Consider the following 20,801-nt stretch of genomic DNA (forward strand, 5'->3'; position numbering starts at 1 on the left):
TCACATGAATGTACTATGTTGACTTAAACAGTTTAAGAGCCAAGAAATGTTCCACTCTTGGGAGTTTCCCATTTGTGATGAACAAACAAACCAACAAACAAAACTTGCTTGCTTGTGTCACTTTCCAGGTCTTTAGCAAATTATTGACAACTCAACTTTGGTGTTAATTTGGGTTGCTCTGTGGCTCAAAATCACCAAAAACTTAGAGCCGATAAATCATATTCCATATAGTGCATTTTTCAAAATGCCATTCTAGTTGGAAAAATGTACACACCAATGGAATTTTTTTTTAAAAACTAATAAAATATGAAATATTAACAAAATATTAATGATCAAAAATACTCTCAGACACGCAATCGCATTAGGCTGAAGTAATAAATAAGTTGAGATTCTGTTGTAATAAAATCGCCAATCAGGTTACCAGCTCTGTGCTGCATTTCTGTCTTTTTATGGCTTCAAAACGATCGATTACACAGGAACAAAGAATAGAAGAGAAAACGGTTTAAAAGATATTCAGTAAGTGCATTTCAAGGACACATTTACAAGAACCTAAAAGCTAGAAATTTTTAAAGCACTTTATTGCCATGCTCACATTGTAATCTTCATCTTTAACGTTTTATTACTTTTTTATATATAATTTGCCCGCTAAACACTTTTCTTCGACTTCTTTATTAACACTGCATGCGACTTTCAGTTTAGTTGTAACACTCGGCGTTTGATCGGCTTTAAAATCACCTCCTATATTATATGTTTAACCGAAAGACAGCGTCCAGGTGACTGATTGATGGGTAACACAACACTAGAGATCGCCATTGAGCCACGATCCACGCGTGATTCAGGGCGAACGTGAATAGTGAGTAAATGTGCCTTATCGACTGTATAGGCCTTTTGGCTGTAATGGCATTATTATAATAATTAAAACGCACAGACTGCTCATGACACTACCACTAATGAAAAGCTTACTAGAGGCTCAACACGTGAGCGAGAGCAAAACGTATGGGCTACAACTTGGACACGTTATGCGTAAAAGGTATCAATATTCGCAGAGATTCTCACATGAATCCCACTGATTAGGCTATCGATCCGTAGTGAAGCCACGGAGATGAGGGTGATCAGCACTTACTATTTAAATCAGTAATTCGTGTAATTTATTTATTTCCTCCCTCTTCTGGGCTCTTTTTTTTATCATCTCACATAGTAGCGACAGACTTCTGTAGCAGACTGTATGGTTACTAGAATCGATTGTCTGTCAGAATTACCTCTATTATTAAAAAGCTCGGAAAGGCTCCGGTTCACATGACAGTAGGAGCCTCTCATTGTGCAGCTCGGAGTGAAAGAGAGGCTTTGACTCTGTGTGATGAGATGAAGACCTCAGATGAAATGGACAGCAGCACCGAGGGCGCACGGATTCCTCGCCTCGGCTCTGAGTAGACGACCTCCTACCGACTTACTTCACGTCACCCCGCCCGTCTGCTTGCCGTCTCCTCCCCTAAAACCCTTCCTGCGACCAACCCTTTGAGCGACTCTGGGCTTAAAAAAATAGAGACTGAGAGAGAAAGTGAGAGAGATAGCGAGAGCGAGCCAAAACACATACTCCCAACATCACTTAGACTATCTTCTCCAGCACAACAAGGGGAGGAGGACGCACAAGTGGAGGCGCGTCCATGCGTGCCAACCGGCAGACGAACAAGACATTAAAGCGGGCAAAGGACCACAAATAAATTGGAATAAGACTGAACTCTTTGGAAAAGCGCACAGCTTTGCAAAAAAAACCCCAAACAAACAACACCCCCAAAAAAGACAGTCTAGATGAGTGAATGGTAAGAAGAGTCATGCATCTCAACGGAGGAGCAGATAACAGCAAAGGTGAGCAAAAATATTTCAGCGGCCATCAGTGGATAATTTTAATCAGGCTCTCTGCATAGTTCAAAGCTCTCGCGTTGATTGCCAGATGCCCTTGAGTGTGCCATGTTGATGTCAAGTAATGATGCTGGGGGTCATTCCAACAAGCTAATGGTTACTGCTGTCATGGTTTTATTAGTGCCTGTTTGCCTTTCACCAAAACGCACTGAAAAGCTTCGCATGGTAGTGAGAAGGGGTGCTGCAATACACCCAAGGTGGCAATATAGTGACTGTCTGTGAGCCAGCCACTTGAGCACTTGTTGTTCTCGATTTGGATCCAGTGTGCACGGTCGCATCCTTGCACGGTCGTTCTTGCACGGGGTGACCTGAGCATACATGCACAAGGTCATTTTGATGAGCAGCCTGTCGTGTTTGTGCAGCTTCGAGGTGCGTGTGTTTGTATTGTTGTCTGTAACTGAGACGAATGCGTGCCCTCCGCTGTGGTCGGAGGGGGAGAATTAGAGAGCAGACGGTGTGTAACGACAACGCTTCCTATCAAGATAAGTACCGATGGCTGTTGATGCATCTGCGAGAGCCGTGGTGGTGGTGTTGGTGGTGGGGGTAATTTTACTCTCAGTCTTGGAACCGAGGTCGAGGTCACTGACTAACACCTGATGCTGATGGAGATTTGCCTCTCAATGTCTGTCGACATGACGCAGCCCGTGTCTTACTGAGCACTGTAAAATAAACTGCAATTGGACTTGTGTCCACCACACCCACGCACTCAGCAAGTTAAATGTATTATAATGACTGGCATCAAGTATATGGCACTATGATCCACAGACTGATTGTTCAAACTACTGCATGTAATAGTCAGTCCCCCATAAACGTGAGATATCTGTAGTACAGTTGTGGGCAGAAGAAGTCTTAAAAAAACCCCAAACTGAAATACTAAAGAGCAACACCACAGTGTAAGTGCTGAAAATCTTTCAACTTTTTATTTTCTCACATCTGAGCAGCATGCTGATAATGATGTTATACAGTTTGAATTGGAGTACAGTATTTCACATTTTTATTTGCAAGTGGTGAGCTTTACAGGAGGCTAATATCTTTGTTTTTACCAGCTGTAAAGCATGCTGTTTGGTGAGGAGTTCCCCATGTGGAGAGGGGTGACCGGCACAGTGGCACACCGCATCGCCCCTCATCTGAAATGTCTTACGACCTCATTGCCAGATATGGTTTCACTGGGGACAAAAGATGAGTCACCATCTGCAACTGGAAGTGATTTCATGATTACATGACAGGCGTGTGTGCGTGCGCGTGTATATTCCTGTATTACTCTGCTCGTGGGGACATAAATGTGCATACAGAGTCTCAATGTGTGGGCATGCTTTCCTCCTGGGGACGAAAGGAAAGCATGCCCACAGTGTAAATTACAATAATTTAGTTTGAAGATGCGCTTAAGGCTAGGCTTAGGTTAAGATGTGGTAATGGTTAGGGTTAGGGAGTTAGCAGCTATGTTAAGGGTTAGGGTAAGACTGTAGCAAAGGAAGTTAATGTTCTTGGGAGTGATAGAAGCGTGACTGCATGTGTATTTGCACATGTGCGTGCTTGTGTGAGACAGAGAGAGTATATGTGTCTGTGTTTGTGTCTGAAAGTGAGAGGGAACATGTGAGAGAGAGTCGTGAAGCCAAAAGGTATTAATCAAAAGGTTAAGTGTAACAGCAGAACTCAGGCTAAAGCTCGGCTCCTTATATATTGAAAACACAGAAATAAATATTATAAATGTCACTGAATAACATCAGTGATGACGGAGACACTGCGTCCAATATAATAACAGCTTCTTTTTTTATTCTAACAGCAAAAATATTACATGTGGCATATTAAAGATGTCTGAAGTTCATGAAGTTAATGTTCTGTATGGCAGCTGAAGCAGATGGTGTTTTATGCTTATAGGCTGTTTACTGTGTCAAAATGAATCACATCAATGGCTCAGACTCATTACCCAAAAAAATTATAGCCAAGCCTCCAGCTTTAATTGTCACATTGCATTACCTTAGATAGTCTAGACAACACAGAAACACGTTTTCCGGCAGACACAATCTATTTCAAGATTAATTTCAGCAAACGGTTCAGTCAGCAAAGCGTTTGTAATTTGTCTTAAAAACAACCGGGAGTGTTCTTTCTGGAGCTCATACATTTTTAGCTTCACGGGGACAGCAATCTAAACTTCAGCAATCGTTAGCCCTCTTCTGCACCGTGGCGCGAATTGAGCAGAAGGGTGCCAGTCAAACTTTGAGTGTAGTTAATGTGTTTGTGTAGATTTTACCTGGAGATTGAATTGATATTTTCCCTGCTTGTTGGCTCTTAAGCAATAACTGTACTTTGGTTTAAAATCATCCTCAATTTACACTTTCCTATGAAATAATACATTAGTAAAACACTGCATCAACAGGCTTCCTGAGTATACCTTTAGGTGTAAAATGCAATCACTTGGCCTTTTTGTCCAATTGGACATTAGTGCTAAAATGTGTTTTATGAGGCCACCGTGGCCTCTAACCTTATTCTAATCAAGTGAATGGTTTTGCCAAATGTAATGAAATCCCATCCATGGGTTCCTGTGGCATTGCTTTCACAAATAATGGGTCAGATGTGAGGTAACGCCTACCCTGACATTCATAAACCAAATTCAGATTTGTTCATGTTTGAATCTAAAGGAATATTTGTGCAAAAATTTTAGAAATCCTCGCAAGATGTTCAAGTGATATTGTGCTCAGAGTCTGAAGCAGACAACCTCGTAATGCCCAGAGCTCACTGTGATGAGACTTTACTTGTTTATGTGACCAAGATTAAAAAAACCCAAACTCATATTGACTTTACCATAAAAAAGCTGATCTGGCAAACAAATAATCAATAAATGCATAAATGCATTTGCTGATTGTTTTTTTTTTTCAATTATCTCCAAAAATACCAATTGTGGCTGCTCTTAAGTCACTTCAGCTTCATAATGACATGTTGGTGACAGGGCATATGAATACTTTCATATTTACTCATGATATCCATTCTTAGGTCAAATTTTCAATATCAGACTTCTTGTAAATGCGGAGTATTTGTGCTTCCCAGTGCTACTGTCATTTATTTTAACATAGGCTACTTTTTACATTTTTGTCTTAAATGAAAGAAACAAGCACACATAACATCCCATATACAGTAACTATATTATACTATTATAAATAACTATTTACCTTGACCCTGTGTATAAACGTAATCTTACAAAGTTTTTAAAAAAAGGTTTTCCCGACCATTTCAAATATTTTCTGAAACATTACTTTTTCCTAGTGGAAGTATTGAACTCATCCATCATACCCAGTGCATACGCTCAATTTTGTGAAGTAAAACAAGTGAACCAACACACTGCAATTACATCAAGATTTGATATAAGCTAGGATTTGAAGCTTTATTCATTCTAGTTATATCACCACTAAAGGAGACTCCATCTAAAAATATCCTCATTTATGGTTATGTCAGTAAATGAGTTCAAATTTTGATGCTATAAAAGCAACAGCTCATTTTCCCAAATATTGATTAGGCTCACAGCAAAAATAAAATACATTACATGCAGTCTGCAGGATGTTATGTAATTCTTTCCAGGCATAGAGTCACTTTTTTGTGTCTAGTTCCCCAAACGAGCATTTATTATGCAACTTAAAGAGGGGAGCATATCATTGATTTGCAACCCAGTATTATTTATTAACAGAAAGGAAAAAAAAAGGATGGAATAAGAAAAGGTATTGTTCCAGGGACTAAGAGCGTGAATACGACAGATTGAGGAGCTATTTATATAGAACCAACAAGCAATTTAACACAAGCAGTTACCAGGGACAGCACTGACAAGACAAAAATGTAAATGCACAAGCAGAATAAAGACAAGACCACAAGTTTGTGGATGGCTTGTAGAACATAATCAGAGACACCTTTTTAGTGTTGTAGTAATAATCAGTGGGTAGTTAGTTGTGGAATTCCTGCATTGTTGTTGCAAGTTCCCTTCACAACAGCCCAGGTGTAAATGTCAGGTCTTAAGTAAGCATCAGGGCAAAGTGCAAAAGAGACGTCTTGTTAATCAAGCATGTGAGAACAGTCAGCGATAACCACTCAGTATTAGTAGCATTGGGATTCAGTGGGAAATGTTTAATTAATATTACGGTTCAAAACTAATGGACTGGAATTATTATTAGTGGTATGAGACAAACTGTTAGGGAGACAGAACACTAATTAATAGAATTTGAAACAAATATATTTTTATTCCTTGTTTAATTGTGAGCCACAATGTTGGGGAAACAAGCCACTTAGATTTACAGACTCAAGAGACCAGACGAAGAGGACATGAAAGAGGAAATATTGCTCTGTTCTACTTAGCTGCGCACATATTTTTAACTGAGGAGGAATATGATAGACTACCGCTTAAAAAATGATGACTGAATTAAAAAGTCAGACAGGAGGGGCCAACAAAGAAATAGACACAGCGTGTCACTTAGAGGGACAGATCGAGGCATGTCTCGAGCTAGCAGGCCCGGACAGATGAATTCTTTAGCCTCGGTAAACTGTCACATCGTCACCTCGTGGTGTGAGGTTTGAAATAAAGAGAGCAGCAGCAACAAGGCTTTTTCTCTGATGAAGGCATCAAAGTGAAACACGTCAGGTTTGCCAGTGCCTTTGTTTCAAATACAACTAGAATAATAAACGAAATGCCAAGTGATGTATCATTAACATATTTTTTTTAAACCCAGAATTATTTATATTGGTGTTTTTATTGCGAGCATACCTATATTTATACCAGAAGTAGGCAGGTCTATAGAAAAGTTATTAAATATATATAGAACTTATGTCATTTTCTTTATTGATATGGAAAAGAAATGTGTGCACAGACCCAATCATCTGTCCAAATATACATTGTCTTAACCACTAATGCTTCTTAGTGTTGTAGCGAGTGTTGTTTCCTATCCCACCTGTCATAAAGCATGGAGGTGGAGTGCAACCTTCCAGTCCTACACCAGTCCATCACAGAGCTTTAGGGGCAACCACACACTCACATCCACACCTACGGCCAACTTACAATCACCAGTTAACCTAACAAGCATGTCTTTGGCCTGTGGCAGGAAGCTGGATCACCCAGAGGAAACCTACACATGCACACTCATTCAAGCCCCACGCAGACAGGCTCCAAACTGATCAGGATGTTTAAACTAAGAACCTTGTTCCTGTGAGGTGACAGCACTAACCGCTGCACCACTGGTTTGTGGTTAGGCTCAACGTGTCCACGCCGAAGACGGCATTGTAATTGTTCTCAGATTCTTTTCTTGACCCTGTTTACCTTCTTGAGTTTTACTTTGCACCTCAAGAATACTTGTGGTGGAGAAGATTGTGGAATCTGGCTAAGGTGGCATCGAGGAAAGTAGTGCACCAATCTGCTGGCAGTGTGGGTTGAAAATCTTACTGGCAGATTTAGGGGGCTGGTGGAGGAGACAGAAATAGATAATTGGAGACACAGGCAGAGACGAAGGGAGAGAGGTAGTGTAGATTTAGGGAGAATGTCTGTGTTGTTCCTCCTAGTCATGAGTACTTCTCAAGAAGAGGCAAGTGACAGGAAGAGACATATACTATGCCTTTTAATCAGTGAACTCATTGAAGCAACACTGATCTCCACACACTTTACACAGCAAAGTGGAGAAAGACAGAAAGCAGAGAAAGACCCCAAAAATCTAAAAGTGCTTCTTTTTAAATGCTGATTTATATTTACACATTAGCAGAGGAATGCTGTCGAGGCTCAGTAACAGAAACAGTGTATTTAAATATCTTATAATGCAGCTTCTTCAACTACATGTACTTTCTCGGAGTCTAAGCAGTTTGATGTATGAATAAATATGCACAAAATAAATGGTATGAATCAGCCTCATGTGATACAGGAGGATGTTTCTGTGAACAGAGTTAAGATGAGCAATAACTTCAAATTTAGCACTGACTAATAAAGGTTGTAGAATCTTTACATGAGCACATCAGTATATATAAAAAAATTTTGGCTAAATAATCATTATCAGTACTGATTATATTATTTCCACTTTACTTATGTAAGTTAGGACTTTTTTTTAGTGTTATTTCTATCTTCAGTAATTTGCTTTTCTAGCCAAGATTTGCCAATTGGATGCATAAAAAGGCATAAGATGAGCTGTCAGCGGATGTGGGTTGGCATGGAGATCACATGTTATCAGCTCATCTTCTGGGACGGTTGCTGTACACAGATTTTGTGGCGTACATGAAATAACACTATGCTCAGTTTTGGGGTGAATCCCTCTGCGCTCTTTGTTTCTGACACGAGCTTCACAGAGAGACTGTGAGACTGTAACAAACTGCAACAGTTAATCCTTTTCTGTAAGACTTTTCTTGGCTGCATCACGCTGTCTCCATGATCTCCCCTCAGAAGTCTTGTGTGTGTGTTTGTACCTGTTTAGACATCTTTGTGAGAACCAGAAATTGGCGTGCTACTATACTTGTGAGGACCAACAGTCACTTGTGAGGACACACATGCTGGTCCTCATAAGTTTAATGAGACTCAAAATGTGGTTTTAATCTCAGGGTTACAATTGGGTTATGGCTAGGTTTATGGTAAGGGTTAGGCATTCATTTTTGATGGTTAGGGTTAGAGTGAGCAGCTAGGGGAAGCATTATGTAATTATAATGTAACGAGAACGTGTTTGTGTGTTTTATGTGTCTTTGTAGTTGTAGTTTCTCTATACAGCAATATGAATACAATAAAGATAAAAATGCTCACTTTCCTAGCACAGTTTATACCACATGGTATTAATGTTGTGCTATTTGATTTTACAAGCAAAAATGGAAACTATCTCCTTTTAATTAGATCCAAATAAAATGAAATTGTTTTCATATTAGATTTAGCTTCAGCGCAATCACAACTTGCATTACATTACGATGAATTTTAAAAAGACATTGGAGTGATGTAACTGTGGTTTGTTTTGATAGCATACATACAAAATGCACACATACAGAGGACATGGGTTCAGAATTTAATCCTCTTGCAGTTATGTTTCATTAAACATGCCTTTCCTGTTGCAACCTCTCTCGGAGACTGAGTTGCAGAAGTAATGAAAATAGTATTGACAACATATGCTTGTTCACACCTGGCATTAGAATATTAGAATTCTCCCCGTGTTTGCGTGGGTTCTCTCCGGGTACTCCGGCTTCCTCCCACCGTCCAAAGACATGCAGCTTGTGGGGATAGGTTAATTGATTAATCTAAATTGTCACTAGGTGTGAATGTGAGTGTGAATGGTTGTCTGTCCCTATGTGTTAGCCCTGCGACAGACTGGCGACCTGTCCAGGGTGTACCCCGCCTCTCGCCCTATGACAGCTGGGATAGGCTCCAGCGCCCCCCGCGACCCTGAAAAGGATAAGCGGAAGCGAATGGATGGATGGATGGATGCCTTTCCTGTTGCAACCTCTCTCGGAGACTGAGTTGCAGAAGTAATGAAAATAGTATTGACAACGTATGCTTGTTCACACCTGGCATTAGAATATATCTCTACATGCATTCAAGTGCTAACGATTCACCCATTTTCTGCCACTTATCTAATTCCGGGGGCTGGAGTCTATCACAGCTACCACAGGATGTGATCCTGGGTACACCATGGATAGGTCTCCAGTCTGTCACAGGGCTAACACAGAGAGACAGACAGCCATTCACACTAAATATTCACACCAAATCCCATTAAATGAATGTCTTTGGACTGTGGGATAAACTCCACACAGGAAATCCCCCAGCCAGAAACGTAGATTCAAACCCAGGACTTTCTTGCTGTGAGGCACTGGTGCTGACCACTTGTTGCTTGTGGCGAAGAATGAGTTCAACTTTTGATGAAATCAGATTTTCCCTCCAATGTGAAATGTTTACTCTTTTTTACATGTATTTGCAATCTCAAATGCCACAATCCTGCACACGTGCAGTTTTGCAAACTCATATCTGCTGAAGCCACATCGCTCAGTATACTAATGTACTGTCAGTCTGGAATCCACACCATACACTTAATTTGAGGCCTGCACCCAAACCTGGGATTCAACAGAAAGGCTGTATACTAACTTTAAAGTGTTTAGTTTTAAGTTGCAAATTTGACAAGCAGCCTTGAAAAATGAAGGCTGCGACAGAAATGGCTACTAGTACCTGCAGGCACCCAGCCCGATGCAGTTGTTTTCACTACTGGGAGCTCTGTAGGTTCAGGAAACATTTGCATACAAATTGCTAAAAAAAATGCACCCACATGAGGCTTTGACCGCTCCTTAATATGGTCTGAGATTCTGCAGGTAAACATCAGGTTTCTGTCTGCTGATGGCGTGACTGTGGTTAATGTTTGGTACGTGGTTACAAGTGGACACAAAGGACTTGTAGTTTGGTAAAGTTTTTGGAATTAGGATAACTATTTCACTGTGTTTAGAGCATCTCCACTGCTAAAAATAAGCATGTGGTAAAGGTCAGGGAACTCTTAACCTACATTCACTTATAGCTGAAATGGGAAACAAATAGTTGTGTTAAAAACTGGGCATTCTTGATCCATCCATCCAACCTCACAGGGGTTATTTTAATGTAGATTAGATTAGATAGAACTTTATTAATCCCTCGGGTGGGTTCCTCTGGGAAATTCGATTTCCAAAAAAGCACAGCACCGACAGAAGTTACAGAGTTACAGAATATTATATATATATATACACACACACACACACACACATATATATAAATACAGAGACAATATAAATAAAATATACGAAGGGGATAAATAGAATAAATAGGAATAAAAAAAATAAAAATACAAGTGAATTGCACATTTCAAGTATTGAGTCTATTGCACTGTTGACTATTTACAAAAGTATGTAATAAGCTTATCTAAAAAAAAAAAAAAAGCAAATGAAAAAGATTTGTTTTTATTTTCCTTCTTTCTTCAATAATAACTTCTGAGAGATTTGTCAGTTTGCGTGCCGTCATGCTATTTTGGTCACTTGCTGAAACGACTAATAGAGCTGTTTGTGTTTACAGTGACTGTTTTTCTCTTGCAAAGAATGAAAGAAGACAGGTTGAGGAAGACCAAATTCGCAGAGGCCTTGATTTATACAGAGGCTTAGATTCTCAACCCAGCAGAGACCAGGTGCCCCAAATCAGTAGAAGTTGCTTGTGCTGTGACAGAGACGTGACCTGCAAATACTGTTGGTTGTTTTGCTGGAGTGCTGTAGGCATCAAGGTTTTCTAACAGCTCACTGAACAGGAAGGTATCCTGGGTTGGGACATGTTTGTTGCAGGACCTCTGATTAACATTTTAGGTTGACCACTGCTGTGAGAAACGGGCACAAAACCCACTGTGTGGAACAACAAATGGTGAAGTGGTGATTGCTTTATGTTAGTGGCTATGAAGAGCAGGACAGGTATTTGTTGGGACTGCTTTCCCAACCCACAGTGGCCTTGTGTGTCTCCGCAAGGCACTCAGGATGAGTTAGGCAGAAGGCTATTTGTGGTTTGTTCTCCTGTCCAGAATGGAGGCTTTAGAGAGGGAGCACTCTCACATCAATAGTAAACATGGTGTTCCCTGACTTTCCCTCTATTATTGAACAGGACACAAAATTAAATCTTTAAGTGGAGGCTTGATAGCTGGCGGGATGTTTGGATGGCTACATGGATGGATGCATGGATAGATGGATGGATGAATGGGTGGATGGAAATTGTCCAAGATACAAGATTTGTGCACCCCACCTAGTCGAAGAGAGGCGAACAGGATATTATAAGAAGAGATATCAGCAGTCTAGCCAGGAACAGATGGTGAGACAGAGCTACGCACAGACAGGATCTTCCTGCCAATACAGTACTGACAGGGAACAGTGTCAGTGTGCACATGCAAAGACACATATAAACACAGTCTTTGACTTGTCAAAGTCTCGATGAGGGAGCATCAATGAAGTCAAAGGCTGAATCGCTGTCACTGTCAAACCCCCAAGCTTTTCATTTCCTCTCTCCTCTTTGTTCAGTTTCCTCTGCTTTTCAGTTTTCTGATTGCTCCGTGCCTCTTCGTCTTCCTGTAACTCATTATCCATCCTGAAGAACGTGTTAGGATAATTTGTTAATGCTAACAAACACTGACACTTGCTTGATAAACTTTGCCTTCATTTTATCAGCTCTTGGTGTTCAGTTCCCAGCAAAAATCGTTTATGTTGGGCTGGTAAATTATTCATTTCAGGTATTAGAGAGGCAATATAATTAAATAAGCTAATGCAAAGAAGCTCTCAGGGACTATAAAATATAACATGACTGTGTAGTTCTCCCTTAATTAGATTTATAATTCCTCTGATGCACATCAGACATGCGAGTGTTATCCTGGGGTAAATCTGGCGCCAGCTGGTGTGTATGTAGCATGTGGAGCCCTGGGAGTCCTGGGAGCTTGTTGTCGTCAGGTGGTGTGTCCCGAGAGAGCTGCTGCAGCCCACCTTAACAGACACACACTGACCACAACCCTGGGTGTAGCACTCTCCCACAGATGGCTCTGTTTTTCATTTCTTCCAAACACTGACCATGTTCTTCTAAGACTAAGAATGTAATTATTTTTAAAGTTTTTCAGGGAAAGTGTGCGTTATATGGTTGACAAGTATTGCTCAGATGAAACATCAACATTTTCCCTTCATGCAGCTGACTGGGCTGTCAAGTCTTCTTCGGGGCAGCTGTTCTGGGAACTTTTTTGTCGAATAGAGTCTTATTTATTCCCCAGCATTGGAATCTTTTGAAAACAGGGTGAAATACAATCCATTAAAATGCTGAAGCATGTTTGATTAACAGTATTATCATTAACAGGAAACTGAGTGGAGCCATTATATGCATTTACACAGTATCACTCTCTATTCTTTCTTATTAGATCTGATGTCAAGCTAGTTTTAATGGGTTAATACTTTTTACTCAATGTTTTGCCTAGGATACTAAAAAAGTGATGAGCTGCAACTATCAGTCAAAAGGAAGTCATTGCATCCTTTTTTTTAAACAAACAAAACACAACAACAAATGATTTGTGATTTAGATTCATTCTCAGGAATTTTGGTTTTCACCAAACTACAATCCCAATGGTGAAGACATTCAATTTAGATTTTCTAGTAAACGGAGAAAAATCATATTTGATTAACTGGAATCGGGGAATAATTGATTATTGTAGCTAGCTTTGCTGCGTGGCTTTAGGGAGTTTAATACTGGCCTGTTGTGGGCTCTTGTGAGCTGACTCAGTGAGCTCCAGTTGGGAATAGTGCCAATTAACAACATCTGCATGGTTGAGAACAGTGCTAAGTGGTGCACGAGTGTCACCTTATCTTAAAAATTGACCAGTTTTCTATTCTTGTGTTATTTTCACACTAGTTTTAATTAAAACGGTCAGTATACAGAAAAGGATTTTCTGCACACACTCATACCAGCAACATTGCCACTGTGCTCAGAAACTAGTCTTTCTAAGGTCTACTGCAGTCTGTTGACTTACCAATGTGGAAAAAGTCTCACAGTTTCACAGCGCATTGATGTGTCCAAAGACGGAAGACACATCTCAATCCTAATCCTAAAATGAAAACTCACTGTCTTGTTTGGAGTGTACTCGCACAACCCTACACCAAACATGCACTGCAGGTGGTGCTCCTGCAAAGAAACACAGTCCACGGCACATCTGCTGAGTGAACAGGCCTTATGTGGGCTGTCTGTTTACTATGTAGTGCAGGCAGTGTTAGTTTTGTTGCTTTATAAGAAACTTCAGTGATAAAAATGATTAAAATAGCTCCCAATAAATTTCCAGCAGTCAGGTATCTTTAATTAGCTTGTAGTTGGCACTTTAATAAAACTGTCATTTTACTGTCCCCTCTTTTATAATTCTGGGACGGAGCCTACCAGCTGAAGTGGATGAATACCGTAACAAAACAAAAAAAAACCCTCCCTTCCCTGTTTATTCAAACAGAAGCACAGTCTCTGACCTGACAATTCACACCCAGTGTAGTGAAGGTCTTATTTTGGAGAGCTTTTTCCCCCCTGTCAACCTCCAGCTGCCAGTTTCACTCTGCTCGGCTTGGATGATGCTCGTGGTCATTGAGCTGCCGCCGTGTTGAGCAGCTGCTGAAGATATGCAGGAGCATCTTCTCCTGAGGCAGCGAGGCCACGGAGGTGACTCAGCTTCGCTCCTGAAGAACAAACTATACATGCTGTTGCACATACAGTGACTTATTTTAAGAAATTTCTGAACAGTTTAGTTTGAGATGTACTCATACCACTGTTTTATTGTTGTTGTTTTTTTCATTTTCTCTGATTTTTTTCCTCCCTGATTTTACATCATGTTACTTTTTCCCCTTTGATGTACTTTGTGTAAATACAGCATGTTACTGTTAGCTACAAGTATGCATTCTGTCCACCCGTTACTGATCAGTAGTCAACTCACTCTCTGTAAAATTGAAAGTATAAATGCAAAAATAAAATTTAAAGTGCTTTTAAAAGCTTGGCAAGACCCGCACATCCTCGCAATACAAGTCGGCCATATTTTCCATTACAACTAGACGCCCACCACCTGCACTGATGCCTCTGCCACTGATGATTGTAATTGCCATATTCTTGTTATCAAATATCTATACAGTGTCCTCTCTCCAGGGAAATGAGATGGAGAAATATGAGTATGCGTGTTTGTTTTCAGGTTAGAATAATGGAGGGCCTCATCACTTTGTAAATGAGTGTTTGCTCATGCATATGTGTCTGTGTTTGCAGCAGTGTGTCACAACATCCACATTAATTTTTGTGTCAATGCCAAGCTGAGGTTCTCTTGCTCCTCTGTGCCTCCTTCAACTTCCCTCTCTTCTGCTTTTAAGGAGTCGTTTTTATTTCCTTGTGTGTCTAAAACCATCATACATTTAAAATGATTAAATTATGGGGATGGAAAGAAGCCAAGAATGGAGAGGGAAGGACAGGAGGAGGATGGAGCGCAACAATGGCACTCTGCTGAGGACTTTGGAGAGACAAGAGTTGGCAAAGTCGATATAATTTTAAGAGTAGGAAAAGATCCACTGAAGCAGTTTATTTATCTATTCATCTAGTGTAAGAAGCTATAAAAGGCAACAAAAGAAGAACGTGTAGTTTCACTAATTTGGATAATAACAAATGAAAAGCCATCTGTGAAGCTGCTTTTTCTTCCTCTTTTGGCTGGTCCCTGCAGGAGTTGCAGTGGATTATGTGCCTCCATCTCACCCTATATCTAGCATCCTCTACTATCCCCCTTTCCTCTTCCTTTGTTTTGAGGTAATAGACTAAAGACAAAATTGCTGCTAACCCTTGCCCTAACCAATTCGATGGGGAAATTTTATTGATGATCCACATATTTGATTTGGCAAGGAGTTTATGCCAGAATCTGTTCCTAAAGCAACTCTCCCATGTATCTAGGCTTGGGGATTGCACTAGGAGTAGAGTGACTTGATTAAAAACACTGTGTGAAACTAGTACCACATATTGTTCATTAGTAACAGAGGAATACAGCAAGAAACGTTTCTTTTCGATACTGTAACCAGGCCCACAGGTGGCAGGTTGGGATTTAGTCACTCAACAGTCACTGCTACATTTTTCACTGACTTTAAATATAAAATATTTTTTTAATTCCTTTCCAGATGAATGAATGACTGACTGAAGCCTTTATTTGTCACTTGCATTTGCCTGCAGCGAAATTGACCTTTTCAACTAAATGGATAGAATTATACCCAAGTAGAAGAGAACAGTACATGAAAGTGAATAATGATAAAGTCACAGTCCATAACTCTGCTACTGGTATCCCCACAATGTAGATAATTTCTACTAAATTATTAAAGATTTGTCTTCGTCCTTATGTAGAAATTCAACTATAAGCTGATGATACACTGATTTATCTCCACTGCTTCCAAAGGCTGAGACATATTACAATATGATCAGATGACTCATCTCTCAAGTCAAATGTTACCAAAGCTACCAATAGTCTAATTACTTTATTGAAGTATCTCGATTTCTGGATTCTGGATCTAATCATTGCTTTATACCTTATGGTACAGCATAGGGTATTAGATGTACCAAAAAAGGATTGTTTCTGTTTTGAAGAAGTGCTTACAGTCAATGAGCTTTTTCTGGAACAGCATCTAAATAATAGATTTTACTGCCAGTTCATATCAGAGAAATCAATACTTACCCTTCCTCCACCGATCAGTTGAAGCTGATATGTGAACATTAGAATACTATCAGCTGACTGACCTTTTCTTCTTCCTTTTGTTTTGTCCTGCATTGATTTCTGCTTTGGAAATGCACTTACATTGTTTGGTGGGGGTGCTCATTTGGGTTTGGCCAATATCTATCATGTGTAGACGTATGTGATGTCTATGATCATTTATCCATCCATCCATCTTTTGCCATTCATTCAGGTCCACAGAGACACTCAGAATTCCCTCTCCACACCTACCACCTTCAGCTCTTCCGGGGGACACCAAGGTTTTCCCGAGCCTGTTGAGAGACATGGTCTCGTCAATATATCCTGGGTCTGCCCTGGGGCCTCCTCCTGGGTGGACATATCCAAAACACCCCACCCAGGAGATGCCCATGAGGCATCCTAGTCAGATGCCCAAACCACTTTAACTGACTGTTTGGCAGCTCTATCATGAGCTGAGGTCCTCACCCTATCTCTAAAGCTGAACCTAGACAAAATTCAGAGGACTGATAAATTAATTTACTTTAATGTTCGGTTGCTGTTGTAAGAACTGGCCAGGGACATTTGGCACTACCTCTTTTGATCAATGAGCACGGTCCCTGTCAAATAAACAAATAAATTAAAAAAGTAGTGCAGTGAGATGATGCTATCATTTGGCGCTGATAATGCTGAAAATTGGAGATGATTTGCAGGCAAAATATTCAGTATTTCAGTGTGACATTCTGGACTTGTTGCTAAAGTTCACCTGGAGCTGATAATAATTTTTATTACATTTACATTTGGTCATTAAGGATAATTTTAAAACGTGAAAGTGGTCATAGCGTCAGAGTTATCTAGTGAGGGATGTCAGCATCTGCACCAAATGTCAAGGACTGTCCTCGGAGAGCTGCCAAAGTCTTTCACTCAAAACCACAAAAATCATGTTTTGAGGAAATGTTTGGGTTTCATAAAATGAACTAGTGAGATTCATTGATTGAAGACACTGAATGTTGTTAAGGAAAAAGAATTAAAGAAAAATAAACATCATCCATTCGACCCGAGTATTAGAGAAGAAATGAGAAGAACACGAATTCATGGTGAAGTGAAGTGAAATGGACATAAAAACACAAGTTCTGAGATTTCTTGTCGAGTTTCCTGGTTGTTTACTTGGTTGAGTTGCAGGAGAGAAGACAACACACCTCAGTACTGGGATAGCAGTGTTCATTTATAAAGAAATTCTTTGAAAAGTTTTCAAGGAACTACCGCAAAAGAACGTAGCTTGTTTCCAAGATGGTTAAAAAGGGAAATTAAAAAGATTAAAGGTGCAGCTGAGGTTTTGTGTGAAGTGAAGCTGTGTTAGATCTCACCAGACCCCTAACATGGTTAATAAAAAAAGAACAACCCAAAAAACAAAGTAGCAAACTGCTTATCCAAACTAAAATAAACCTTCATGTGGCTGTCTAACTCTTTGTATCTCACTATCTGTATGTGTGCTGGAAGATTTGTTGTATCTTCTCCTTGTGAAGCTGTCCTAGATTCCTGTGGCGCTGTGGCCCAGACTCATGAAACAGCGGTGTGCTGCACGGATCACAGGAGCACATGCTGGACACACGCAGGCAGAGATAAATACTGCAAGGGGGGAAAAATTAAATAAACAAAAACAAAGAAGACAATGTGACAGAGATGTGTGCGCACAGGCTTGTGTTGGGCTTTGGTATATGTTAGAAATGGATAGGAGGGGATAAAGAAGATAAACAAAGATGGACAAAAGGTAAAGAGGAAAAATGAGCTGGTGTTTGTTTTCTGTACCTTCTTTCCTTCTCATGTACAGCTGGTAGATGGATGCAGCAGCCATGTGGCAGGGTTATGTATTTTTTAAGGCTTTAGGCAGAGCGAAAGCAAAAAACAGGAATCTGTGAATGCTGGTGGGCTTTGAAACAAAAGGAGAGTTTGTCTTTCAGATGGGCTCATCTGGCCCTCAGTAATCAGCTCTTTATTCTGTCCTCTACAACCTGAGACAGTTTACAACTTGTTACATCATCCATCCACAAGCTTTGTTTCACTTGGGTTTAATGTTCATATATCATATCGTTTGATATGTTTGCTCTCAGCATGCTGTACATCAGCAGACTGAAAGAAAAATGTATTTTTTCCATATTTTAATGTAAAAATTCAGGTTTTTCCTCCTTCTCTATCGTGGATAGAGATATTGCCCAAAAACTGCCATATTTAGTAGTTTTTCATTTGGCTTTAAGAGGATAGACAGTATTGGATAGGTGGGCAATAGCTGTTTATTCCAAAGATGTTTCTGCTAAGTATTAGCAAAAAAGGCACTAATAAACAGTGCCTTTCATAAGTTTAAAAACAGGCTTGAATTCAAAAGGAATTAAACTAAAATTGAAGAATTTTCCATGTATTAAAATGTTTTTTCTATCAGACAACATTTAATTTTACTTTGGTCCAAGTTATTCTGACTTGGTGTTTAATGTGTGTTGTTGGTGATTTTTGCCTCCATCTACAACACACACACACATACACTGTATGAACAAGCACTGAACCACCTACTCATTTTACAGACAGGAGCTCCTTGTCCTTGGAAACCCATGCCATGAAGTTCCTGGCCCACATCTTTTGTGCTGATGTTAATGCTAGAAGAGGTCTGGAACTCTGCAGTTAGACTCAGCAGAGTATTTGTGACAATTCCCTCACTCAGTTGTGTAACTTTATCTGGGCTGCTACTCTGTGGCTGAGTTGCTGTGTTTCTTAAACACTTTCAGTTTGCAGTAATACCAATTACAGCTTATCTTGGAATATAGGGGAAGGAATACATTTCACAAACTGGCTTGCTGCAACAGCTTGAAGTCACTGAGCTCTAGAACAACCAATTAATATGCACGTGTTTGTAAAGGCAGACTTTGTGGCTAGGTGCTTGACTTTATTCACCTGTGGCAATGAGACCGAAAACACCTGAATTCAATACACAGCCTGTACAACAATACATAGAGTGAACATTAATGAATCATTAATGATTTAATGATTTTCTGGATTTGTTGGGTTTACCTGTAGATTTACAGAGCAGCCTGAAACAAATTAATGACACAAACAAGGAAAACACATTTTAAAGGCAGAGCAGTGTGAGGAAATATGGATCTCCGCTTTACTTTTGTAGTACATTTCATTTTAATCAGTTTTTCACTCTGATTTTATCCCGTTAGTTAAATCATTTATTAAACTATCCCTGTGTTTCTCTGAGTTTTTTGGTAGCCTAGTTTTGGCTTTAGCGAGTAGGCATCCAACTTAGGATCTGTCAGACATTTTAAACTTTAGAAGATTATTTGTTCACAGTACTTCTAGGTCATCATACATATTTCCTTCGCTTGAATCAGCTTGTCTCCCCATCCCGCTGTCGCTTCTCTTTACTCGCTCTCTTTTTATTTCTCACTATCTCTCCCGGCACTTTGGTGAGTCACCTTGCATGTCTGAGTAATTATACACATCCCCTGGCGTACGCATGCACAACAATGCAGTCACAAACAAACTTGGTACACATCATGCATTTTTTTCATATATTATATGTTTTGGGGGGGGGGGGGATCTGCAAAACTACAATGGATAAACATTTCTAATTGTAAGCAGTGGACTGTTAAGTGAAGAGGGATCACCTTAGATCAGCCTGCAAAACAGCCTTGTGTCAAACAGAGGGGATGTGTTATTTCAGGTATAGTTAGACAATAAAATATGAGTCAGAGAGGTTTGAGTAATACATACGTGGACACCTTGGATGCTTATTAGATGTCCAAACGCTGAGCTGCAGACTATAGTGCAACGAGAAAGAATTATATTAATACTGAAAGTAATGACAGTGAGTCATTTCATCTTCTGTTTTGATCTGAAGGTTTAAAAAAAAAAAGAAGAAAAATGACCGGTCACGTTCCAAAGTAATCTGCCAGAAATGGGTTTACTTTGAAGGCTGAACAAGAAGAAAATGATCCAATTTTTCACAACACACGTTTCTGAAAATTAAACTTCCGTCTGGCTAACAATGAGATGTGTTTGGAGCTTAAACTGGGAGATAGTTTCAGCTGTGACTGGTTTTCTCTCATCAACTATTGGGCTATCACAAGGGTCACCCCAGTGAGTACCTCCTCACGTTTGATTTGGCAGAGCTTTCAAACAGTATCTTCCTGATGCAACCCCAAAGAGAGTTGCACCTTGTCCTCAAACCAGGGAGCCACTAGACTACTTCGTCACTTCATCTACAATGTGTGTGAGAAACTTACCTTTTGAACTGAGAGAAAGCAGTAGTCTGAGAAATAAAAATAGTCCTGTGCCCTTTACACTGATCAGCATTCAGATTAGGACCACCGGCAGGTGAAGTCAATAACACTGATTGTGTCTTCATCGTGGGACCTGTCAGTGGGTGGGATATATCAGGGAGCAGGAAAATGGCTGAGCGAGTTCAATAAGGGCCCAATTGTGATTGCCAAACAAATTGATCAGAGCATCTCCGTATTTATTGCTGGTTCTGATAGAAAGGTGTCAGCGTACAGAGTGCATATCTGCAAACTAGTCAGCATATTCCCTGATGGCTGTGGCCTCTTTAAGCACGATAATGCACCCTGCCACATATCACAAATGTTTCAGGAATGGTTTGAGGAGCACAACAGGAAGTTTGAAGCCTTGACCTGGCCTCCAAATTTCCCTGATCTC

The 20,801-nt window shown here is 40.1% G+C and overlaps 1 protein-coding gene across 2 annotated transcripts in view; it reads left to right on the forward strand.

The window, feature by feature from the left end:
• Window positions 1-1,586: 1,586 nt before the first annotated feature.
• The window catches only part of syt7b (synaptotagmin VIIb), a 133,834-nt gene continuing 114,619 nt past the window's right edge, over window positions 1,587-20,801 (forward strand). For both annotated transcript variants that reach the window (XM_080884073.1, XM_080884076.1), the window contains exon 1: window positions 1,587-1,866. In XM_080884073.1, coding sequence (XP_080740199.1) covers window positions 1,818-1,866 — 49 coding nt within the window. In that variant the 5' untranslated portion in view covers window positions 1,587-1,817. The remainder of the gene's footprint in view (window positions 1,867-20,801) is intronic.

The sequence above is a fragment of the Rhamphochromis sp. 'chilingali' genome (genome assembly GCF_963969265.1).
Source record: "Rhamphochromis sp. 'chilingali' genome assembly, chromosome: 6".
NCBI classification, from domain to species: Eukaryota; Metazoa; Chordata; class Actinopteri; order Cichliformes; family Cichlidae; genus Rhamphochromis; species Rhamphochromis sp. 'chilingali'.